Source organism: Tyto alba, unplaced genomic scaffold (genome assembly GCF_018691265.1).
Source record: "Tyto alba isolate M040663 unplaced genomic scaffold, T.alba_DEE_v4.0 Super-Scaffold_38, whole genome shotgun sequence".
Taxonomy (NCBI): domain Eukaryota; kingdom Metazoa; phylum Chordata; class Aves; order Strigiformes; family Tytonidae; genus Tyto; species Tyto alba.
The window spans coordinates 1546432-1566093 of NW_024881313.1; the positions used below are offsets into that span (position 1 = coordinate 1546432).

The following is a 19662-nucleotide window of genomic DNA, read 5'->3' on the forward strand; positions in this document are numbered from 1 at the left end:
TGTCTCTCTTTAAAGTGTTTTTAACTTGTCAGTTTAAATGTTCTAATAATATAAACTCATTCTGGGAATTAATCTGAAAGTGTTTTGGCTGAAAAGAGTCTGAAAAATATCCTGGGCCAATTTTCCAGTCTATTAACAGGATTAGTCTGAAGTTATAAAATTATGAATAGAAATAAGAAATAACAACATATCTAACAATACTTATTTCACATTTGCTTTTGCAGCCTTGGGTGCCAATCTCTGCCTGCATATGTCCAAAACAATAATGAGCAAGAATACATTTCAGCAGAAAATATGAAAGGTAGCTTTTTCCTGAATTACCACTTGTTATGCAAATGATAATGACCTTTACTCATATCTGACCTGAACCAAATTCATATGAGATCTACAAAAGAAATTGTAAAATATCCACTATGCATTTCAAATTTGCTAATGTAAAAGTTGGTTTTCTACACAATATCTTCCCCTGTATTGACAAAACTAAAATCAGTTTGTATTGCTTCTGTTTTAAATGTAACTGTACTGATCAAATATATGATGAGGAGGGAAGATTCCTATGTAGTCTTCCATGTCCTTTTTATTACTGCATCCTTAGGGACAGGTGCCTTGACAGAGCTAAACAAATATTGCCAAGTTGTGGCTATTTCATGTTTGCAACAGCAAGTTGCTGAAACTACCACTCTGCCTCTAGTGAATATAGGAAGTCCTTGAACCTGTAAAATACTTCAAATTATAGAAACCAAAACTTTAACTGGAAGGTCAACTGCTGCAGCTCCTTGTATGTTAAAAGGTGATTGCTATTTCTGTAAAGCACTGGTCCCCAAACTCTTGGTTATTACTTCTTATGTTGCAGCAATTTAGAAATACGATAACATAAATAATCTTACAAGTAATATAGACGTAAAAAATTAAAATATTTATAATTATACCCTAATATAATCATAATACTACTATTATATGACTCTTGTTTATGTCAAAAGTCACCACGAAACAGATTTTCCCAACTCCATATTTACTCTCTACATAACTTGCATTATCAGATTTCCTTTCTCCAATGTAAAAAGCCTCTAAATATTTTCTAAAATTGCTAGGCAATAGTTTTCCATTATAGTCCTCTACTCCAGCAATTTTTGTATTTGCACAACAATGCTGTATTATTATCTACTTCCTTTCTAAATTTCTGTCTCTCTGATGGACTTGAAATGTTTCATGGTGCTTTTATTGGACTGCATATTATAGGTGGACAAAATGATATCATAAATCCAGATTATTCAAATAGTCATGTTCCTAATTGCTCAATACTTTCCCCCTTTACTGGTTGAAATACTTTATTCTGCAATAAAGTGCTAAAGTAATAACATTCTGCATAGTGTGTAATACTTCCTACAATAAGAGGACTTTTCCTTCTCTGCGGAATGAAAAAAAAAATCAACTGTTAAAGAAAATGAAATATTTAATGGTGTTACAATCATAATGTTATTAATAGGAATTACATGATAGAGAAGATAGCCGTTCATCACTACTACCTTGGGCTCAGGTCAGGTGGACCACTGGTGGTCAGTGCTGAAAGGTGTAACTTCATGTTTTTTTCCTTCCTTCTGGAGTAGTAATGGAGCTCCGTTTCATGTTTGGTTCTTGAGGGGTTTGAACTGCAAGCGTGCATGGGTGAATGAAAGGGCGCTGTTCCTGAGGCCATGTGCTTCAAGTTTCTCCCTAGGTGGTTTTTATTGCTTCCAGCCTTCTTCTGCTGAGAGCAATTTGTGCTTCTTGTATGGATTGGTGAAAGGGTGCTGCTCTCTTCTTCTCCCTCCTCATCCTCATCTTCATCTTCCACAATTGAAGGTAGTTTCTTCTTTATATTTCCATTTCCCTTGAGCTCTGTCTAAAATATCAGATAATACATAGTAGTGCAAAATTCAGAGCCTGATGTTGCAGAAACACAATTTCTTCTGATGTTCATCCTGGAACAAGCCCATATCTAGCACAGCTATCATTTCTCATTAGATATAGCTCTTTCAGAACTCTTCCATAGCTTCACTCCTCAACTATGTCTATGTGTGCATATGTGAGAAAAATACAAACAAATTAAAAAAGGTCATTAGTGATACAGTTGGTCAACTCACTCGAATATCCTTTGCTACCAAGGAAGATTACATGGCTATTTCTTACAAGCCATATGCCATATGCACACTTGAGTAGATTAATCTTGCTTTACTGAGAAATTATTTATTTTAAATGTTATACTCCTGAACTCCCGGTGGACCAAGGGAAAGAACTGAGGCTGGTAATTCATATAATCCCACATTTTCATATAGAAACATTTATAATGTATAAATAGCATTTACACCAGTTCAGCGCAAGCCTGAATGTCTGAATGTCCTCTGTATCCTTCTTAGTTGTAAGTGAGACCACTGCTGGGATAGTAGGCAGATTTTTCAGTTTATGCAAAGTCCCATTAATGCACCAGTGGTATGACAGTGTCAACTTCAGAACTGAGTCATAGAAAACCAGATCTGCATCTGTGGTTTGTTTTTTTTTTTTTTTTTTTTTTTTTTTTTTTTGTTTTTTGTTTTTTTTTTTTTTTTTAAATTTCAATGCTTTATGTTGGAACCAAAGCAATTTAGAGGCAATATAGACCTGGGTTCTGTACTTTAAGTACTAATTAAAGCACAGTGTAAGATAGAAATGTAGTTTGCTACTGTTTCATGGTAACAAAATACACCAATCATGAGTGCTGAGTATGCCAACATTAAGATCATGTCAGAATCAGGCCATAACTCAAAAATAGTTTCATTTATTCCCATGGTACAACTTACTGTTTGTATTGGAAGTAAGTGAATGGACTAAGGCAGAATCAGGTTCCAGGTCAAATTAACAAACTCCAAACATTTCAGTGAGGAGTACAGCCAAATGCAACTTCATGGTTTCAGAGAAGGATACAATTAATTTTTTTTCAGCCTACTTCTCTTAATCAGGCTTGATTAAGGCACTGTTATCTTCAGATGGAAGGCCTCAGATGAGCTTGTATAGTCAAATTTCCCACATTCAGGCCAAGTAAGATTGGCTGGGTGGAAATGCAGACTGGGGGAATTTAGCCAAATGTTCTAAGCTCCTATAGTATCTGTCTAAACATTTTGCAGCATGGGTTTAATTTTGCTGTGTACTACAGCACACTTCCATGGAGTGAATGCTCTTCTCTTATAATACATTGACAGATTTAGTGAGCTAGGTCCTTTCCATCTGAGATGTACGAAAGGGTAAGAATTTTAAACAGTGGCAAAAGACCTGTCCATATAAAATACAACAGCATTGTTGTCAACCATAATAGTCATCTGAAGGCTGTCATGATGACCAAATTGTACAGGACCTGGTGCTGATGCAGCCTGTACTATACAGATAACAAGCGTTACCCATATTCAAAACTTTGGCTTGGGTAACCATGTATTTAAAATGGAGGTGCTATAGTAGGATATCCAAATCTAGCACCTGGAAGGGAAGATCGTAGGCTATTACTTAAAAAATGGACAGTGGCAGAACTATCTGTAGGATGCTATTTAAAGTCTCATTCTGAAACCACAAAGTCAGTTGGAGTTTTTTCAGCTTTGCTCTAGCCATAACTGTGTGCACGTGTCAACGTCAAACTTGTCATGTTTAAAATGTGACTAACGTACCTGAGATAACGTAGACTTGTTTGATAATTTTGATATTACCTGAAAAAAAACAAAAGTAGCAAATATATGCATCTGCACAGAATTGGCTTCCAAGAGCATGCAAACATCTAAACCAAAACGTTTATGTTGATACAAGGAAAAAAGCTCATGACAAAAGAACTGTATTAAATGTTGACATAGTGCTGAACTAAAGACACTCTATGGAAACAGATGCTGTGAGGGGGGAGAAAAAAAGGTTTTTATTTTTATTAAAAATGCAGTTCCTACAGAAAGAACATTTTACTTTAATAAAAAGTTGGGTCAAGTCTCCAAACCAGTGAATGAATGTAAATGGGTGATTATATGCCTGGTGGGTTTCAGTGCTGGTTTGATGAAATCCCATACAGGAATAGTGCTCTGCTTCGGCCATACCTCTTTGTAGCGTTAGCTCCTGTGCCAGCCTAATCCTTACATGTAGAGGATCTAACTGAGGCATCTTTGGGGAGTTCTCAAAGGCAGTAATGGGGCTGAAGCAAGTAGGACCAACGTAATCCTGAGGGAGATACGTGACTATTCAAGGCCATGATATTTTTCCTTCTTGGATTAAACAGAAAGCAAAGCAAAAGAAAAGGAAGAATGAAAAAATCATGCAAGTTTAATGTGTAACTACTTCTCATAAAATCCACAGGAACTACTGAGTGATATTTGTTAAACAACAGTATGTTCCTATTTGAATGTCCACACCTTGACCATGGGCAAGACTCTGACAGCCTAGACACTGTATGTATATGAACATTTTAGTCTGTCAGGTAGAACTTTTTTAGAAGTAATTTTCAGCTTTCCTAAACCCATATGTCAAGATAAAAAGTGCTTAACACCCATCAATTTTAAATTTGTAGTATCAGTTTATTTTTCTCCAGACTCAGGTAGAAGTAAGGCCTTTCTAGAAGTCATTGGTACTGCTCAGTTTGTTTGATAGAAGTCTTCAGAACTCCTAAATACGTAAATTTTAGGCACAGATTTAGAAAAAAAATAATTGTTTGTTTGCTTGTTTGTTTTTTTCACAAGTCTTTCAGGTTAACCTGAAGACTGTTTTGTAGTTGCTCATAAAACTGAGGGTACCAGTAGTAGTATAATACACAAATACACAATATTTAAGTCTGTTTAAGTTTGTCTGAGACAGCCAAGGCACTAGCAGGTGTATCAATAAATTTAGCAATAACACTCTAATAACTGCCAAACAGAACAACTGCAATAATTAGGCTATGTAAATAAAATAACTGCTGTGTTCTTCTTGAGTAAGATAAAGTACTAGATGATATTAGCAGAGGATGAGATCTCAGATACTGAAATCTCCCAGTTTACATTGTAATCTATGCCAATCGAAGAAACACCATGTCCTTCAAGATTCAGAAGAATGGTAAAATATTAAAGTCAGAATTAGGAAGTACTAATGGCCCACTTTGCACGTATGTTTAACAAGATTAATTTGCAACAGTGCCTAGAATTTTGGGGCATCAGTTTGCTTGGCTTCTAGGCACAGGTGCAATATGGATGTTAAACAGCAGCCTTAATTAAAGCTCCAAGCCAATCCCAAACATTAGCAGCTTCACAAAAGGATCTTAGAAAATATGAATTTGCCCACTGAATGCTTCTGAAGTGACTTGACATTTGTAGTTTGGAATGTGGGTGAAGATTCCTCCTTTTATTTTATTTTTTTTTTCTTCTCCTCCTGAGCATGTGTGTTAATCCTGATTGTACATCTTGAAAACAGAGACAAAAAAAGATTATATGGGTGTCCCCTAGATGTCCTGGTGGCATTTCCCACAGCCCAGCTGGGGTCTTTGAGCTCTGTGACCAGTTGGAGCACTGTCCCCAGGCTGCAGGACCCCTCCACTGCCCGTCACCCCAGCAGCCCCAGACACCCATCCATCCTCCCCAGCTCTCAGCGCTACCCTTGCTGGCCGCTGCCGCACGGAGAAACTGGCTACAGAGAAAATGGGGTTAGTGACAGCACTTTGTTGCCTTATGACCTTATCAAGCAAAAGGTAAAGGGATTTTTGAAGGCAGGTTGTTTTGTGCAGGGAGGGGAAGGCGTGTTCTCCGGAGGAAGGTTATCAGGAAAGAAGGATAGTTACAAACAGGGCGCATGTGACGTGACAAACTACTCCACAAACTTTTTTCTTCCATTTCCCCAAACTGGCCCCTTTAATCCACTGGGGACAATTTCAGTCTGGATAAATTGAGATTTTTAGATAAACTCAGGACCTATAAACTATCTTTTTCATTGCACAGAAGCCACAGTAAAGAGTGTTGTAATTACTTCTATAGTAATTCAGTGCAGCCATATTTATTGCTTGCAACTTTGAACACCGTATCTTGCACACATAAAACAGGAGCCTGGACTTTATGGCTTGGTAGTTGAAAGCTGGTAAAAGAAACTACAATTAATCTGTGACCAGAGAGAATTCTCAAGAGTTTTGCTTTTAAACCTCATCCAGGAACTACCCTCTCTCTCTCCCTCCCTGCAAAATTACTGTTCTCAAAGAGAAAAGGAAAGATGAACAAGAACACTGACAAATCCAGTCAAAGGACAGTAAATTTGAAGACCTCACCATGCATGTAGCTTTATCTCTGTAAAAATGTAGTAGCAGACTAAATAATTATGAGGTGCTGTCCTAGTTTCTGATCTGCTAAAGCCTTTCATTTAATGCAGCACACTGGTGTGGCCTTACATAAAATGCTTTTGCTTTTTTTTCTTATGTAAAAAGAGAGAGGATGCAAAAACGCTCACATGCTGGTCTTTTTAAAAGAAATACAACTCTTCAAAGAATAAGGGCTACTGAAAGAAAACTGGGCATTTCCCCTGCTATTAGGAAAAAAACAAAAAGACTGATGTTAGCATGAGTTATGCGAAATACCAACAAAGAGTCTAATTAAATTTTTAATTTCAGCCCTGGTGCCTCTTTATGTCTTGTGAAACCAGCTGTTAAATTTAATGTCACAAGATAAAACAATAATAGATCATGTACCAAAAGCAGAGTCATATCAAATTCATCCAGGTACGTAATCTCAAATCTATAATATTGTAATTGTTTAATATGTTAATATATAGAGCTTAAAAATTCAGTAATCTTTATCATTTCTTATTACAAGCAGAAAAAGAACATTTCCCCATCTGAAAACACTGGTGGTTTGCTGTCGAAAGCCAATGATCTGAAGATTTTTCTAGGGTCAAGAGACAGTGATCTTGAACAGAAGAATCTCTACCAGGAATTGTGACCAAACCAGGTAATTAGCTGTACAATAATTCAGACAGGTAATTAGATGTTCAATAATTCAAGTTTAATTCCAGTGACAAAACCCTAAAAAGAGAAATATAGAGATGCAGCAAAATTTGGGGTTAATATATTAAATGTCGATGTAAGTAAATTTGCATTTTTGGGCTCCAAAGAATGGTATCAGCTTTTATTGGCCTGATTTCTGCTGCCTTCATGGGAAGTAGAAACAAAAATAGAAACATAATTTCACTGATTTGCTTCTAAGTCTTGAGTCCTAAATATGAATAATTCTTTGTATCTGAGGAGTCAAAAAGGATAAAATACACTTTCAGGAAAGGATTTGAAATCAAACTAAAATATGAATGTTCTTAGTCAACATTTGGAAACAGGAAAAAACCATTTAAGAGCATTGGCAGCGTGGAGATAAAAAAAAACAAGAACTCCTGCCATATATTCTATTCTGTGAAAATTTACTGTATGGTAATGGAAATGATACAAGTAAATAACAAGAGATTATTGTACCACTGAAAAACTTAATGCTTCAGATGCATTCAGGCCTCAGTTTTCCATAATCAGGAAATATTTCAGTGAAATAACACAAAATCTGTAAATCACAAAGGACTTGGTCACAGTTTCTCAAGTTAGATATAATTGTTTCATATCTACATTTACTGAGCAATTTATCCCTTCTTTTTCCTTTTTTATTTTTTTTTTCCTTTTTAAGACTTTCTATAGTTCATTGATTTGTTCCTATATTTTCTCAGGTTTATTCTTATCTATTTTTCTTGCTTAATGGACAGATAAAGAAAATGTATTTTGTGGAAGGAGGTGCTTTTAGCATTCTCTGATCCTACTTACAGTATAAAGTATATTGAACTAGCAGCAAAAGTGGAACAGCAGATCTGTCACCAGTACTTTATTCTAGGTGACCAATAACTGAATTGTCATAAGATCTGTCATTTTCTGTTAAGTCATTATCCTACATCATGCCTATCTTTTGAATAAATTATTGTAACCTGTGAAGTTAGGACAAGTGTTCAATAACTGGCTGGTTGTGGTTAGCTTTGGATAAGTTTTTTTTGCAAATGAACACTTCCTTGGATTCAAATTTCTTACGTGAGCTTTTATATTTAGTATTAAAAGTTTACTTTTCATATATTTCTTTAAAACCTGGATGTTAATTTCACTGCACTCATTAGTAAAAATTTTAAATTATACTTTTATTATTTCATCAACAATACAGGGTCTGTTGCATTTTATGTTAAAAAGATGTCACAAACAAAAACCTCTCTGTCACTTGGTCCAAATCAAGGATCAAATAAATGGTAAATGTGGATGGTATAATTTGTCACTTTTATTTCTATATTCTTACCTCCCTCTTCCCTACCCCAAAACAGGAGAAGAAAATAGGGTCCAGACTGCTCTGAATATACATTTTTCATAGCAAACCTGTGCCAATAAGAATTAAAAATAAGGAAGAGATTCTCAATAAGGTCAAAGAAAGACAAAAGGAAGAATTGTTAAAATAGACAATAGACCTGGCACTGAGTGTACATTGCTCTTGCAGGTTACATTTTTGAAAAAGCTTGCAGATTACTGCAGACAAAAGATGTAGTGGAGAAAACTTTTTAATATTCCTACAGTTTGATTACATTTCTGTAAAGATTTACGTAGCATTAATAGAAATGATGACTGTTAACAGTTTTCAAAACAATAAAACTTATATGCTTAACTTTGTACAAATCTAAGATTTCACAGAGTCACAAATATTTGCAGGATTGGCCCTGTGGATTGATATCCAATTGGACTCCTCAACTTGAGGCTGCAGATACTATGGAAGAGTTGCTTTTAAGATTATACTGTTAGCTTTATCTTTAAATGAAACTTCATATTACTTTCTATGTAAATATGTTTATCTAACTTCAGAGAGGCTATTGAAAAGAGAAGAGGGAGTCAATGAGGTGCATCTTGAAAAGCACTCTCTCAATAAATTGTATTACCTGCCAGTTGCCTATTTCCAATCATCCCCAATGTCTCCCAGCTGTTTTGCTAGCACTCAGAGGCCAAATCAGTGAGATGAGTGTTAATATGAAGTGGCTCACTGAGGACAACAACATACCTGTGGAGAATTTTTAAGAAAGTCAAGCTTTGTCCAGCTTTAAGAGTAAACCTTACAAAGGAGGCACGGACAGCATAACCTGTTTCCTTACTTTAAAATCTGTTGGACTGTTGGATTGTTTTGTGTTGTTTTTTTTTTTTTTTTTTTCTTTTGTTTGTTTTGGGTTTTGTTTTGTTTTGTTTTTGTTTGTTTGTTTTTTTGATTTTTTTTTTTTCCCCTCAGAAATATTTCTTCTAAATAATTAATATTTTTCTTTTTGGGTGGCAACTTGATGAGTAGATTAACCTCTAGTCAGTTCTCCCAGAAGGAAGAAAAGTGCAAACTGAGCACATATCTGGCCCCTAGACATATTCAGACTTAAAACTTTTGGGAAAACAGCAAACATACAGTAATTGTGAAATTGATTTGCATGATTTTACCTCAGGGTAAGAAGCCATGTCCTGGCATGTGAAGATATCAGCAGAATTATAAGTATATAACCTTAAGTAAGAAAACCATCATAATTTCCTTTCCCTGAGATGAAATTTCTGTTTTCTATATATGTATAATACAGAAAAGCTGAGTGTGCAGCTTTTTGGAGCTCTTGGAAGCTTTGTTACTCAAGAAGTTCTGCACATATTAGAAACTAAGACAATATGGACATTCAATAAGTGAATGAAACTGCGTCAATTTTCAAAGTACTGTGATATAAAACCAAACCCAGTGTCAGAGAAACCCAGCATCAATCTTCCCGAAGGAATGAACATAGTGTGATTATCAGTGGAACCTGTCCCTGAACACTTACTACATATGTAGTACCATACTGTATATACAGTATATATTGTATGCATATATTTGTTACTACAAACATGTTATTTATCAGAGCATTGAATAAGTGATCCATATATCTTAGGTAGTAGGAACTGCATTTTTGGCAGAATTCATGTAGACTATAGGTAAAATCTTAGACTGCATTTATAGATAAATAATATTTGGTTTTCATTTTTACATGCTTTCATGTCTTTGAGCAGAAGGGTGAGTCTAGATGATCTTCAGTGATAAGTTCCAACCTCAGCTATTCTACTATTTTACAATGTTTAAAAAAGTCACACTAAAAATGTTACCAGCTCAATAAAACTGAGAGCACACAGTTATATTCATGTAGAATGCTGACTTGATAAACAAGTTGAACTGATTATAGACAGTTTGGTCCAAAAGTACATCATATTTAACCATGCATTTCAGCATATATCCTGAAGTTATAATGACTCTGCAAGTGATACAGGAACTTTACCATATAAGCCAGTCTGACATGCTCATTACATCTCAAGGCAGTCTGTGCCTTCAGAACTAGTGCTCTTGTAGAAGAAATTGTGGTAAGTATCATAATTTCCTTCATTATTCTGTGTAAAGTAAGACTAACTTATAAAAGGATAGGTTACTGTAAGAATGCTTCTAAATTTAAGGCCACTATCTGGTCATCGCTACATCAATGTAAAATAAAAGCAATTATTAAAAATAAAAAAATAAAATCCACTCTCTAGCTTCATACTATTTTAAGGTTAAGCTATATTAATTCTACTTTCCATTTTTTCCAATCTAGAGACAAAGATATAATATTAATATTGTAAAAGTTACATTATCATATTTCCTAAGGCACAGTGAAGCATATTGGAAAAAGTTACCACCTAACAGCCCTGTGTAATTAAAATAGAAATATGGTTAGATTCCAAGGTAGTATTCTCTGAAAGCCAGGAGCTTTTCCTGGCTAAAATTTTGTTTGACACTGTGTTTTATACCATCCTCATACCACAGTCTAAAAACATCAATAAGTTTCTTTGCTAGCCTGGACTTTTTTTTCAACATGTAACCCTCTGGTTAATCTTATGCAGAATGCAATAATCCCAGGAAGTGAAATGAATGAGAATGGAGAGTGTTCAAAAGGACTCAAAAGTTAAAATTAGAAGTAAAATTTTGTCACTCACTTAAACATTATAATTCTAGTTACAATTAAAATTGTGTGTCAAGAAAGTGCTAAGGTCCTATTGTGAAAATCCTAATTACATACATGCATTCTATAGCCTTGTTATAAATAATGTATGGCTAATAATCATAATTCCTCTCTCTTAACTCATTAATAAAAGTAAGAAAGTGATCACAGGGATAAGAATTTTGGGATGGGTCACATATATGTAACATCCTTCCAGACAAAGCTAAATGGGTTATTTTCCTCTCCTCCCCTTTGGCCTCTTCCACACCTTGTGGGATTCATCCTCACAGTCTATTTGTTTTAGGTGTAAAATGGAAAAGACTTGTAAAAACATAAGAACTAATGAAAAAAAAAAATTAATGGAAAAGATCAATAAGTTGTTGTAGGATGAATCTTCTAACTGGAAAATGACCACAGATCTGAAGAATAAGCTATTAGAGAGACAAAACCAGACGGCATACCTGGCTGTGTGGTGTTATTTTCAAAAATACTAGAATGACTGAAGGCTACAGAAGTGAAACAGAAGCATACCAGCAAAAAAATTCTTTGGGTAAAGATGCCAAGAAAGAAAATGAAAAGGCCACCAAGCCTGCAAGAGAAAAGGCATACCAGCCCGTCCTTTTTGAATTACATGTCTCCTCATTGCATTATATCTCAGCGATGTACCATACTGAAGGATATATTAGAAACATGATAGTGAGATTATTATCTTGAGGGGTACTGAGTGAACTGATGGCTCTGAGGCACCACACATCATACTCACCAATGACTGCAAGCAAACAAGCTTTATGAGTTAGCAGACTACAAAAAGGAGTGAAATCTGGCTTGCTCTATAGCTCCAGGTCAGCCTTGCTCCCGTGCTGAGTGAAGCAGGTAATTGTCAGGTTGAGGGAAGGAGGAACTGTAACACTGCACAGGGAGGAGGATATTGCAGCAGAATCAATTGTCTGAAACTAGCATCCACCTTAAATAGTCAAAGATCCACCAAAACAGGAATACAGGTAGGAGGTGTGTGAAATATCTTGCAGAGAGCTAAACGGCAAAGCTTGTTCCCAAAGTGCTTGTCATTCATTTAAAATCAGAAGTGTAAAACAGGTGAAGGAACAGCTCTGTTTTTTGCCAGTGGTCACGCCTTTCTACAAATACACAATCTTATTACTTGTTCCATAGAATATAGACGTTGAGCTGTGTAAGTGACATTATATGATTGTTGCCTTGTTCAGCAATAGGGTATTTTATTTTGGGAAGATGGAGAGGAGCAGAGGGAGAGGGAAGAAAGAAAAAAAAAAATCCAGATGGTCTGAGAAGCATGAATGAAAAATCTGAGTAGCTTATAAAATGTGAAAGAGCAATATTTCACAGCAGCATTGACAGTGAAGTAGTCCACACAGAGAGGGAAATAAGAGACCTACTCCAGTACACACGTCAGGAGCGATGTCTCAAAGTTAATTCTATGTTCACAGTTTAAAAATTATTTTAGGATGAACACCTTCATTCCTATTCTATAACCTCTGAGAAGATGAGAAGTTTGCAGACTCCATCTCATATCAAAAGAGGTATAAAGTAGAAATGGAAATATGGTGGCTGACAGGCAGAAAGCAGTAGATGCACAGCCATCAGTCACTTAGGGACTCTAGTAGAACAATGGGAATTTGTTCTGTGTTGCTGCCAAGCTCACCTGGACTAAAGAAAAAGATGATAAGCAGAAATCTACGGGTTTTTGTTTGGTTGGTTTTGTTTTGGTTTGGTTTTCCCCAGAATAATCATGTAGATAAAGTATTAGACTTCTGTTGCTTTAGATGATTTATTCACTTCTGTATTCTACCTGTTGTAATAATTCTTGTATAGAAACACAGAAATTACCATTGACTGGTCTCTTGCTCTGCAGAATTTATACCTACTGTGACACAGACAATAAACACCAGTGAGTTACAGCTTCAGTAAACAGTACACAATCTTCTGCCCCATGAGCTATTGACAAAGGTGGGTGCTTAAATGCATGTAAGTTTGTTTAAAAATTACAAGTTTTCCTCAAAATTATCCAACCTCAATCTAAATGTTAACTTTTAACTTTTTAACTTTTCTAAGGTAAGCCACTTCTTTCTACACAGCTGCTGGGTAACGTATCAAAAGCCTCTTATCTGTTAAAAAGGTGGTTGGAATTATTTTGGAAATCTAAGGAAATTATTTATGAAAAATATTTTGCAATCTGTGATTGATCTGCAGTGTACAAGATGAGCTATGATCTAGGCTGGGGTAGAGGAATTATGACTAAGTGTAAGAGCTGGTTTGGAAACTAATTTTTTCAGTGCATAGGTTTTATTATAAAAAGAAAGTAATACTCAAGAAATAGGGGCTTTTTGGCTATGGAATTTAAACACATCCATAAGTAATTATGTGACTGAAATTTCTATCAGGATTTATCTTATAACACTTGCCAAAAGTAAAAGCAAGTATTTCTAAAAAACACGCTTATTTTTTCCTTAATATCTGTAGAAATCAAAGTAGGATGACTTTAATTTCTTTCTTTAATGCAAAATACTATTTTTTATGTAGGCAATAAAGTTTCATTTAAAAAAAATCAGAAATGTCATGCTATTTCCATTGCTGATTCATAAGATATAATCACGTCTGTAACAAACAGAATTCCTTCTGAGTTATCACTATATTGGAAAGCAGCATTCATGAATTCAACAGATCTATATTAGAATAGCTAGAAAAAACATGACTAAAGAGACAAGAATTAATGTATGTCAAATACACAGTCTACTAGCGAAAACCAGACAGTGGCTAGGCCTACTTTCAGCTGAATTTTGTGCTTGCATTCAAAATATATTTTGCTATCCTTTTTTTCTGCCTACAGGAGCAATACCACCAGTTGGCCCAAAGATTAAAGTCTAGAAATAAACCAATTAAAAAGAGATAAGGTGGAATTACATATATGTCCTTAAAATACTTGTTTAATGCTTAGATGGAATGAACCAGAAAACTCAGCATATTTTAGGTTAGAATTTGTAGATATTTTTCTTCCCAAGCTGTGCCTTTGTCGAATGCTCTAGAGTTTAGAGCTGTTTTCACCTTTAAGAACAATTGGTTTGGCCAGTTCTCAGGTTTCCCAGTAGAAAATGAGGAGCATCCCTTGTAATTTATTTGGTATTGCTAATAGCAAGATGAGCTTTATTATATTATAAAACCCTGCAATTCAATCATTAAGATTTAAGGCATAAACACCAGACTCTCCGAAGGACAAGAATTAAGCCCTGTTTTGTTAGACAATGTCTTTCTGGGGGGGGGAAAAAAATATTTATTTTAATTGCTTCTTGGTTGCCTTTTAAATTTTGTCTATTTATTTATTTTATTATCAAGGAGCCCAGCTAAGCTGCAGTAAGACTCAATGCTCCCAGCTGAAGAAAGAACCTACTACTTTTCTTGTTCAATCTTTATCATTATATTTCATTTGCACTGAGGATGCACTGAAGGGAACGGTCCTTCCCCCTCCTTCAGAGATAGAGTATTTTGATTTTAAAGAGTAGCTTTTCCTTTGGGGGTAGGGAAGCTCTTTAAGAGGCAGAACACTACTTTTAAGGCTGCAAAAGGAAAAGTAGATTCTTATTAATTATAAGTCCTGTCTAAAACCACAGATTTTTGCATCTTCAGGAATATAATATTTTCTTTTTGAAAATTACATGTATTGATAGAGCTGTAATGATTCAAAGGTTGTGCCTGCATGGGTCTTATCTTCCTTTGGGACTTCGTTACAGCTTGAGGGAGGCACAGGTATCAAGGAGGCCTCCTGTTCTTTGTATCAGTCTGGCTGTAACCAGCCTTTGGGGTTTTTTTTGCTGAGTAATGATGTCTGTGCTGTAGACATTTCTGCATAGACACAAGAAATAATCAGAAACAATAAACTGTTACCAGGTCCACAAAAATATTGTGCAAATATTTTCCTATTCTCAGTTTCTCATAGAATAATTCAGAGTTATGAACATCTGCTACTGCTCTCTAAATATATAGAACAGCACATGTTTTCCGGGGCTGGTAGATAGCAAAATAATTTTCAGTTTCTTTCACATAATTCTATTATAAGTTGTAAGAACTTTCTTATGAGTGCCTAGCTTTATCAGATCAGATACCTGACTCTCTTATTGCTTGCTATATATGCAACCTGTAATATATAGTGCCAAATGATATAGGTGGGGTGAGGCGGGTGTCAAAATCTGTGTCACTTATCAAACTATTTAATGGCTATGACGTCATAGTCACAGATCTAGAAGAAGTGGTTGAAACACCTGAATGGCTGAATTCTTTTAATGTCACAACTCCAGCTACCAAACAAATTAGTTTCTTCTGACTGTTCTCAAATTATTGAGTATGTTTACAAAAAGTTATGAGTTTCTTGAGCAAAATGCAGCAAAGAAAGCAAAGGCCAGAATATATATCTATATAATCAACATAAAGACTTCTTTCCTAATTCACATCTTGCTGTGATGGGAATATATTAAAAGATGGCATAGTAGCACTACCAGTGTGATTGCACACACACTAATGGTTATAACCATAAATCACTTAACGATTGCTGGGTTTAGAGATATCATGAGGAACCACTGAAACTTTATATCCCTGTTTTTGTGTCTGTGTTCCTCTATCTGTTACTCATTAGAGGCTGAAATAGTTACACAATTGCCAGGTCCTGTACTTAAAATTTCCTGAGTTTTTCTTCCAAGATTGCTTAAGCAACACTTTCAATCTTTCTATTACTAGATAGCTACAGTTTCTACTTGTTACTGGGAAATCTGGTTACATCTCCTCCTTGTTTTACTGAAAAGTGACATGGCTATCGATGTCCTGGAGCCTTTTCCACCCTTACACCTTGGATTTTAATGTAGATGGAGCACATCATTATATACGCTCTTAGACTTGCAAATGAACCAAGAAAACAAATTTTAAGAGTTTTTCTAGAGATTTCTGTGTGGGTAAGGTAGTTACATAATCTAGTGTTAAGTATCCAACTTTGATATTCCAGGATCAGGAAACTCCCAATGACTTCTGGCCCTCTCTGGTCCACTTAATTTTAATTCAGCTCAAATCTTTTATTCAATTTTGTGTGTAATGATCTGTTCAAACAGCACAAGGAAGGGGGATAATGGATCACCAGGATTGCATCTTTCTGCAGCCTCACATTTTTAATGCTGGCTTAAAGTGTTAGGAAATATACATTTTAAGGCAGTTTTGGTGGACTGAAAATGCAGCAATATTTTAGGTCAGGACTGACAGGCACCTGGCAAAGCATAGTGGGAAAATTCATGCTAGTTCACTGTGCAGTTCACCTGACCCTAAATACTGCTGCTGATCCATTTGCAGAAGCATTAAATTCATATTAAGTTGCAAATTTTCAGTCATTTAAAACATCCAAGGAAAGAGAGTGAGAAACTGACTTACTCGTAGGAATCAATCTACTGTTTAACTGTGGAAGAGCTCTCCAAACCTAAAATTTCCATAAAGCTGCAGAAGTCATAGGCACTTATAAAAGTAAAATCTTTCTGTTTTAGGGAGAGAGAGGTCAAGATACAGTGTCACAGCTGCCACTCTCCCATAGCACCACTCCCAAGAAATAATGCTACATTAAAAAAAAAAAGAAAAAAAGTCATATTTTCATACCCACAAATTGTACTTTTGAAAACATTCAGATAACTCTCAGATTATTTCCGCTTGCAAATTACATTAATGAAGACATGGTATTTTCTAGGCAGAAGCAGAGCGAGTGGTTGACCAGGCACACTTGCTACTGCCACAGATGTCTTCCCCCATTTGTTGAACCCTCTTTTTGTGGTGGTACAGTTTTTAGCCACTTTTTTCCTGCTCTTTATCCTTATCGATAAGTAAAATAGTTGGATAATAAGTTATTTTAGTTTCAGTGTGATGAGAAACAACTCTTTCTCAGTTTGAATGTGTGTGATGACATTTTTAACTACAAGGTGTTAACCAGTGAGCTATGAAATTAATGTTCATTAGGCTGGCACACAAGCTTCGAGAAAAGGTATAACAATGACAAAATATTAAAGAATGTTCTCTCATACATGATGTTTTCTATGGAAAAATGAGAAGCAGAGAACATGCTAATTGTTTATGATCTGATCAATTGATAAACAATTCATGTTTATGAATTGTTGAATTATGAATTGTTTATGAATGACTGAATTGTCACACACATGGAATGAACAGTCCTTTTAATGTAATCTGTGTATTATTTCTTTACTGTGGCAAAATTATGAGAACTGGCTAAAGTATGAGAAACATCTTAAAGATAACAATAACTACGGAGACCTTTAAAGATACTTACATCACTTTCATGGCCTTCTCTTAGATTGTATGTGAGATCATGCTGTATGTCTTCAACAAACTTGTGAGCATACTCTGGGTAAAGGTCAAGCACTTCAAAGAGACCTTTGAGGATAATGCATTGGAGGTCACAGTATGTTAGAGCTTTAACATCTGCATTTGTTTTAATAACTTGATCCCTAATGGATAGGTTTGCTCCAATTAAATCTCCTTTACCTAAAAGAAAATATGAAAATAATCATCTTCAAAGCATTCATTCTTTACTTCTGTTTTGAATCATAAATCTGTCTAACATTATTTCTAAATCTTAAATCCCATTGTTACCACCGCATTGTTTAATTAATAACTTTCTAAAGGATCTTTGACTAAAAACTTGGGTTTTTTCTTTCTTTTTTTTTTTTTTTTTTTCAGATGCAATCTTATATGCCATTAATTAGAGGAAAAAAGACTAATTTCTGGACAGGTAACTACCCGATTTAAGGGAACAATCAAGTAAATGCATATAAAATTAAGATTTACACTAGTAATTAATAACAGGTGCTGTGATTTTGTTTTTCAAAAAGTAGACATTATGTTTCTAGTTTGTTTGGTTTTTTTTTTGTTTTTTTGTTTTTTTTTGTTAGAACAGACAAGTGTTAAGATAGCATTTTAGCAATGACAGTTAAATGTAGATCTTCCATTTAAATGACCATTTAGAATATGGATTGCAAAACATTTACAATCTACGACAACTATGGCTGCATAGCTACACTTCATGATGTATCTTAGTTGTATCAGCTACTAATAGACTTATAGCTCAATGGCACTTCTTCCAAGAAAAAATAATTAATTCTTAAACAATTATATTTTAATTTGTGGGCAAGACTGACTTAGAATTCTGAAAGTATTAAAAACCATAACTGACCATGTATTGAAGAGCACAAAAATGTTATGAGAAGCTTCCATAAACATCTGATCTGAGGTATAAAGTCCAAAGAGCAGTCACTGAAAGCAGAGATCTTCCCCAAAAGTTAACACAGGTGGTCTTTGTTAAAGACGTGGACAGTGTGATGGAGTGCATTCTTGGCAAGTTTATGAGCAATGCCAAACTGGGGAGAGTGGTTGATATGTTTAAGGGCAAAGCTGCTATTCAGGGAGACCTCAGTGAATGAGGAAAGGGCTAACAGGAACCTCAACAAAAACAAATGCCAAGTCCTGCACCTGGGATGGAAAACCCCCCGCAGCAGTATGGGCTGGGGACTGACCAGCTGGAAAGCAGGTCTCCAGAAAAGGACCTGGGGGTCCTTATGGAAAACAAGTAGAATGCAAGCCAACAATGTGCCCTTACGGCAAAGAAGTCCAAGAACCTCCTGCACAGCATTAGCAAGAGTGCAGCCAGCAAGTGACTCCTTTCCTCTATGTCACTTCTCATACCACAACTGGAGGATGGTGTCCAACTTTGGGCTTCCCAGTACAAGACAGAATATTGACATACTAGAGTGAGTCCAGAAGATGTCACCAAGATGATCAGGGACTGGAGAACATAATGTACAAGGAAAGGCTAAAAAACCTGGATATTGTTCTGCCTTAAGAAGAGAAAGCAAAGGAAGGATATTGTTACTGTCCTCAGTAGCCTAACGGAAAATTGTAGAGAAAACAGATCTAAACTCTTCTTCAGGGTGTACAGTGTGACAAGATGTACTGAGCACAAGTTGTAACAGAAGAAATTGTGATTAGAAATCAGGAAATGAAAGTCACCATGAGGCTGGTCAGACAAGCTGCCCAGAGAGGTTGTGGAACTGCTGACCTTGGAGATGTTCAAAATTTGCCTGGACATGGCCCTGCTTTGAGCAGGTTTAGGTTGGGTGGCTTTCAGAGGTCCCTTCCAATTTTACATTATTCTGTGATTTATAACTGAAGACTGTAAAATCTGAAAATCCACACAACATGTGATTTCAACTGGATATTACACAGGAAATAGTGAACTTGAAGGGTAAGTTAAACTAAGCAGCCAACTATCCCTGAAGCTGAGTAAATAAGATAATTTAATACTTTAAAATACTACTTGAAGTTTGTTCTATTTACATGGAACTTGAACAACTTTCTCCAAAGAACTTATCATAAACGAAGAGTAGAGAGCAATTTTCTTTTATGCTAAGAATATACATACATTCATGCTACTTTGGGCGTTCTTAAAAATTGCAATGGGTATAAATGAGAACTAGTATTAGTTTAGTGAAAGGTAAATCTGATAGATGACAATAACATTTGTCATTGCTCATCAAATGATGCAATGCTTACACAATCAAATACAGTGTGAAGCTA

The 19662-nt window shown here is 35.4% G+C and overlaps 1 protein-coding gene across 3 annotated transcripts in view; it reads right to left on the reverse strand.

Moving 5' to 3' along the window:
• The window catches only part of KCNH8 (potassium voltage-gated channel subfamily H member 8), a 197961-nt gene that overhangs the window by 17541 nt on the left and 160758 nt on the right, over positions 1–19662 (reverse strand). For all 3 annotated transcript variants that reach the window (XM_042802266.1, XM_042802265.1, XM_042802267.1), the window contains 3 exons: positions 17360–17574; positions 3672–3710; positions 1527–1882 (listed from right to left, as the gene is read on the reverse strand). In XM_042802266.1, coding sequence (XP_042658200.1) covers positions 1527–1882; positions 3672–3710; positions 17360–17574 — 610 coding nt within the window. The remainder of the gene's footprint in view (positions 1–1526; positions 1883–3671; positions 3711–17359; positions 17575–19662) is intronic.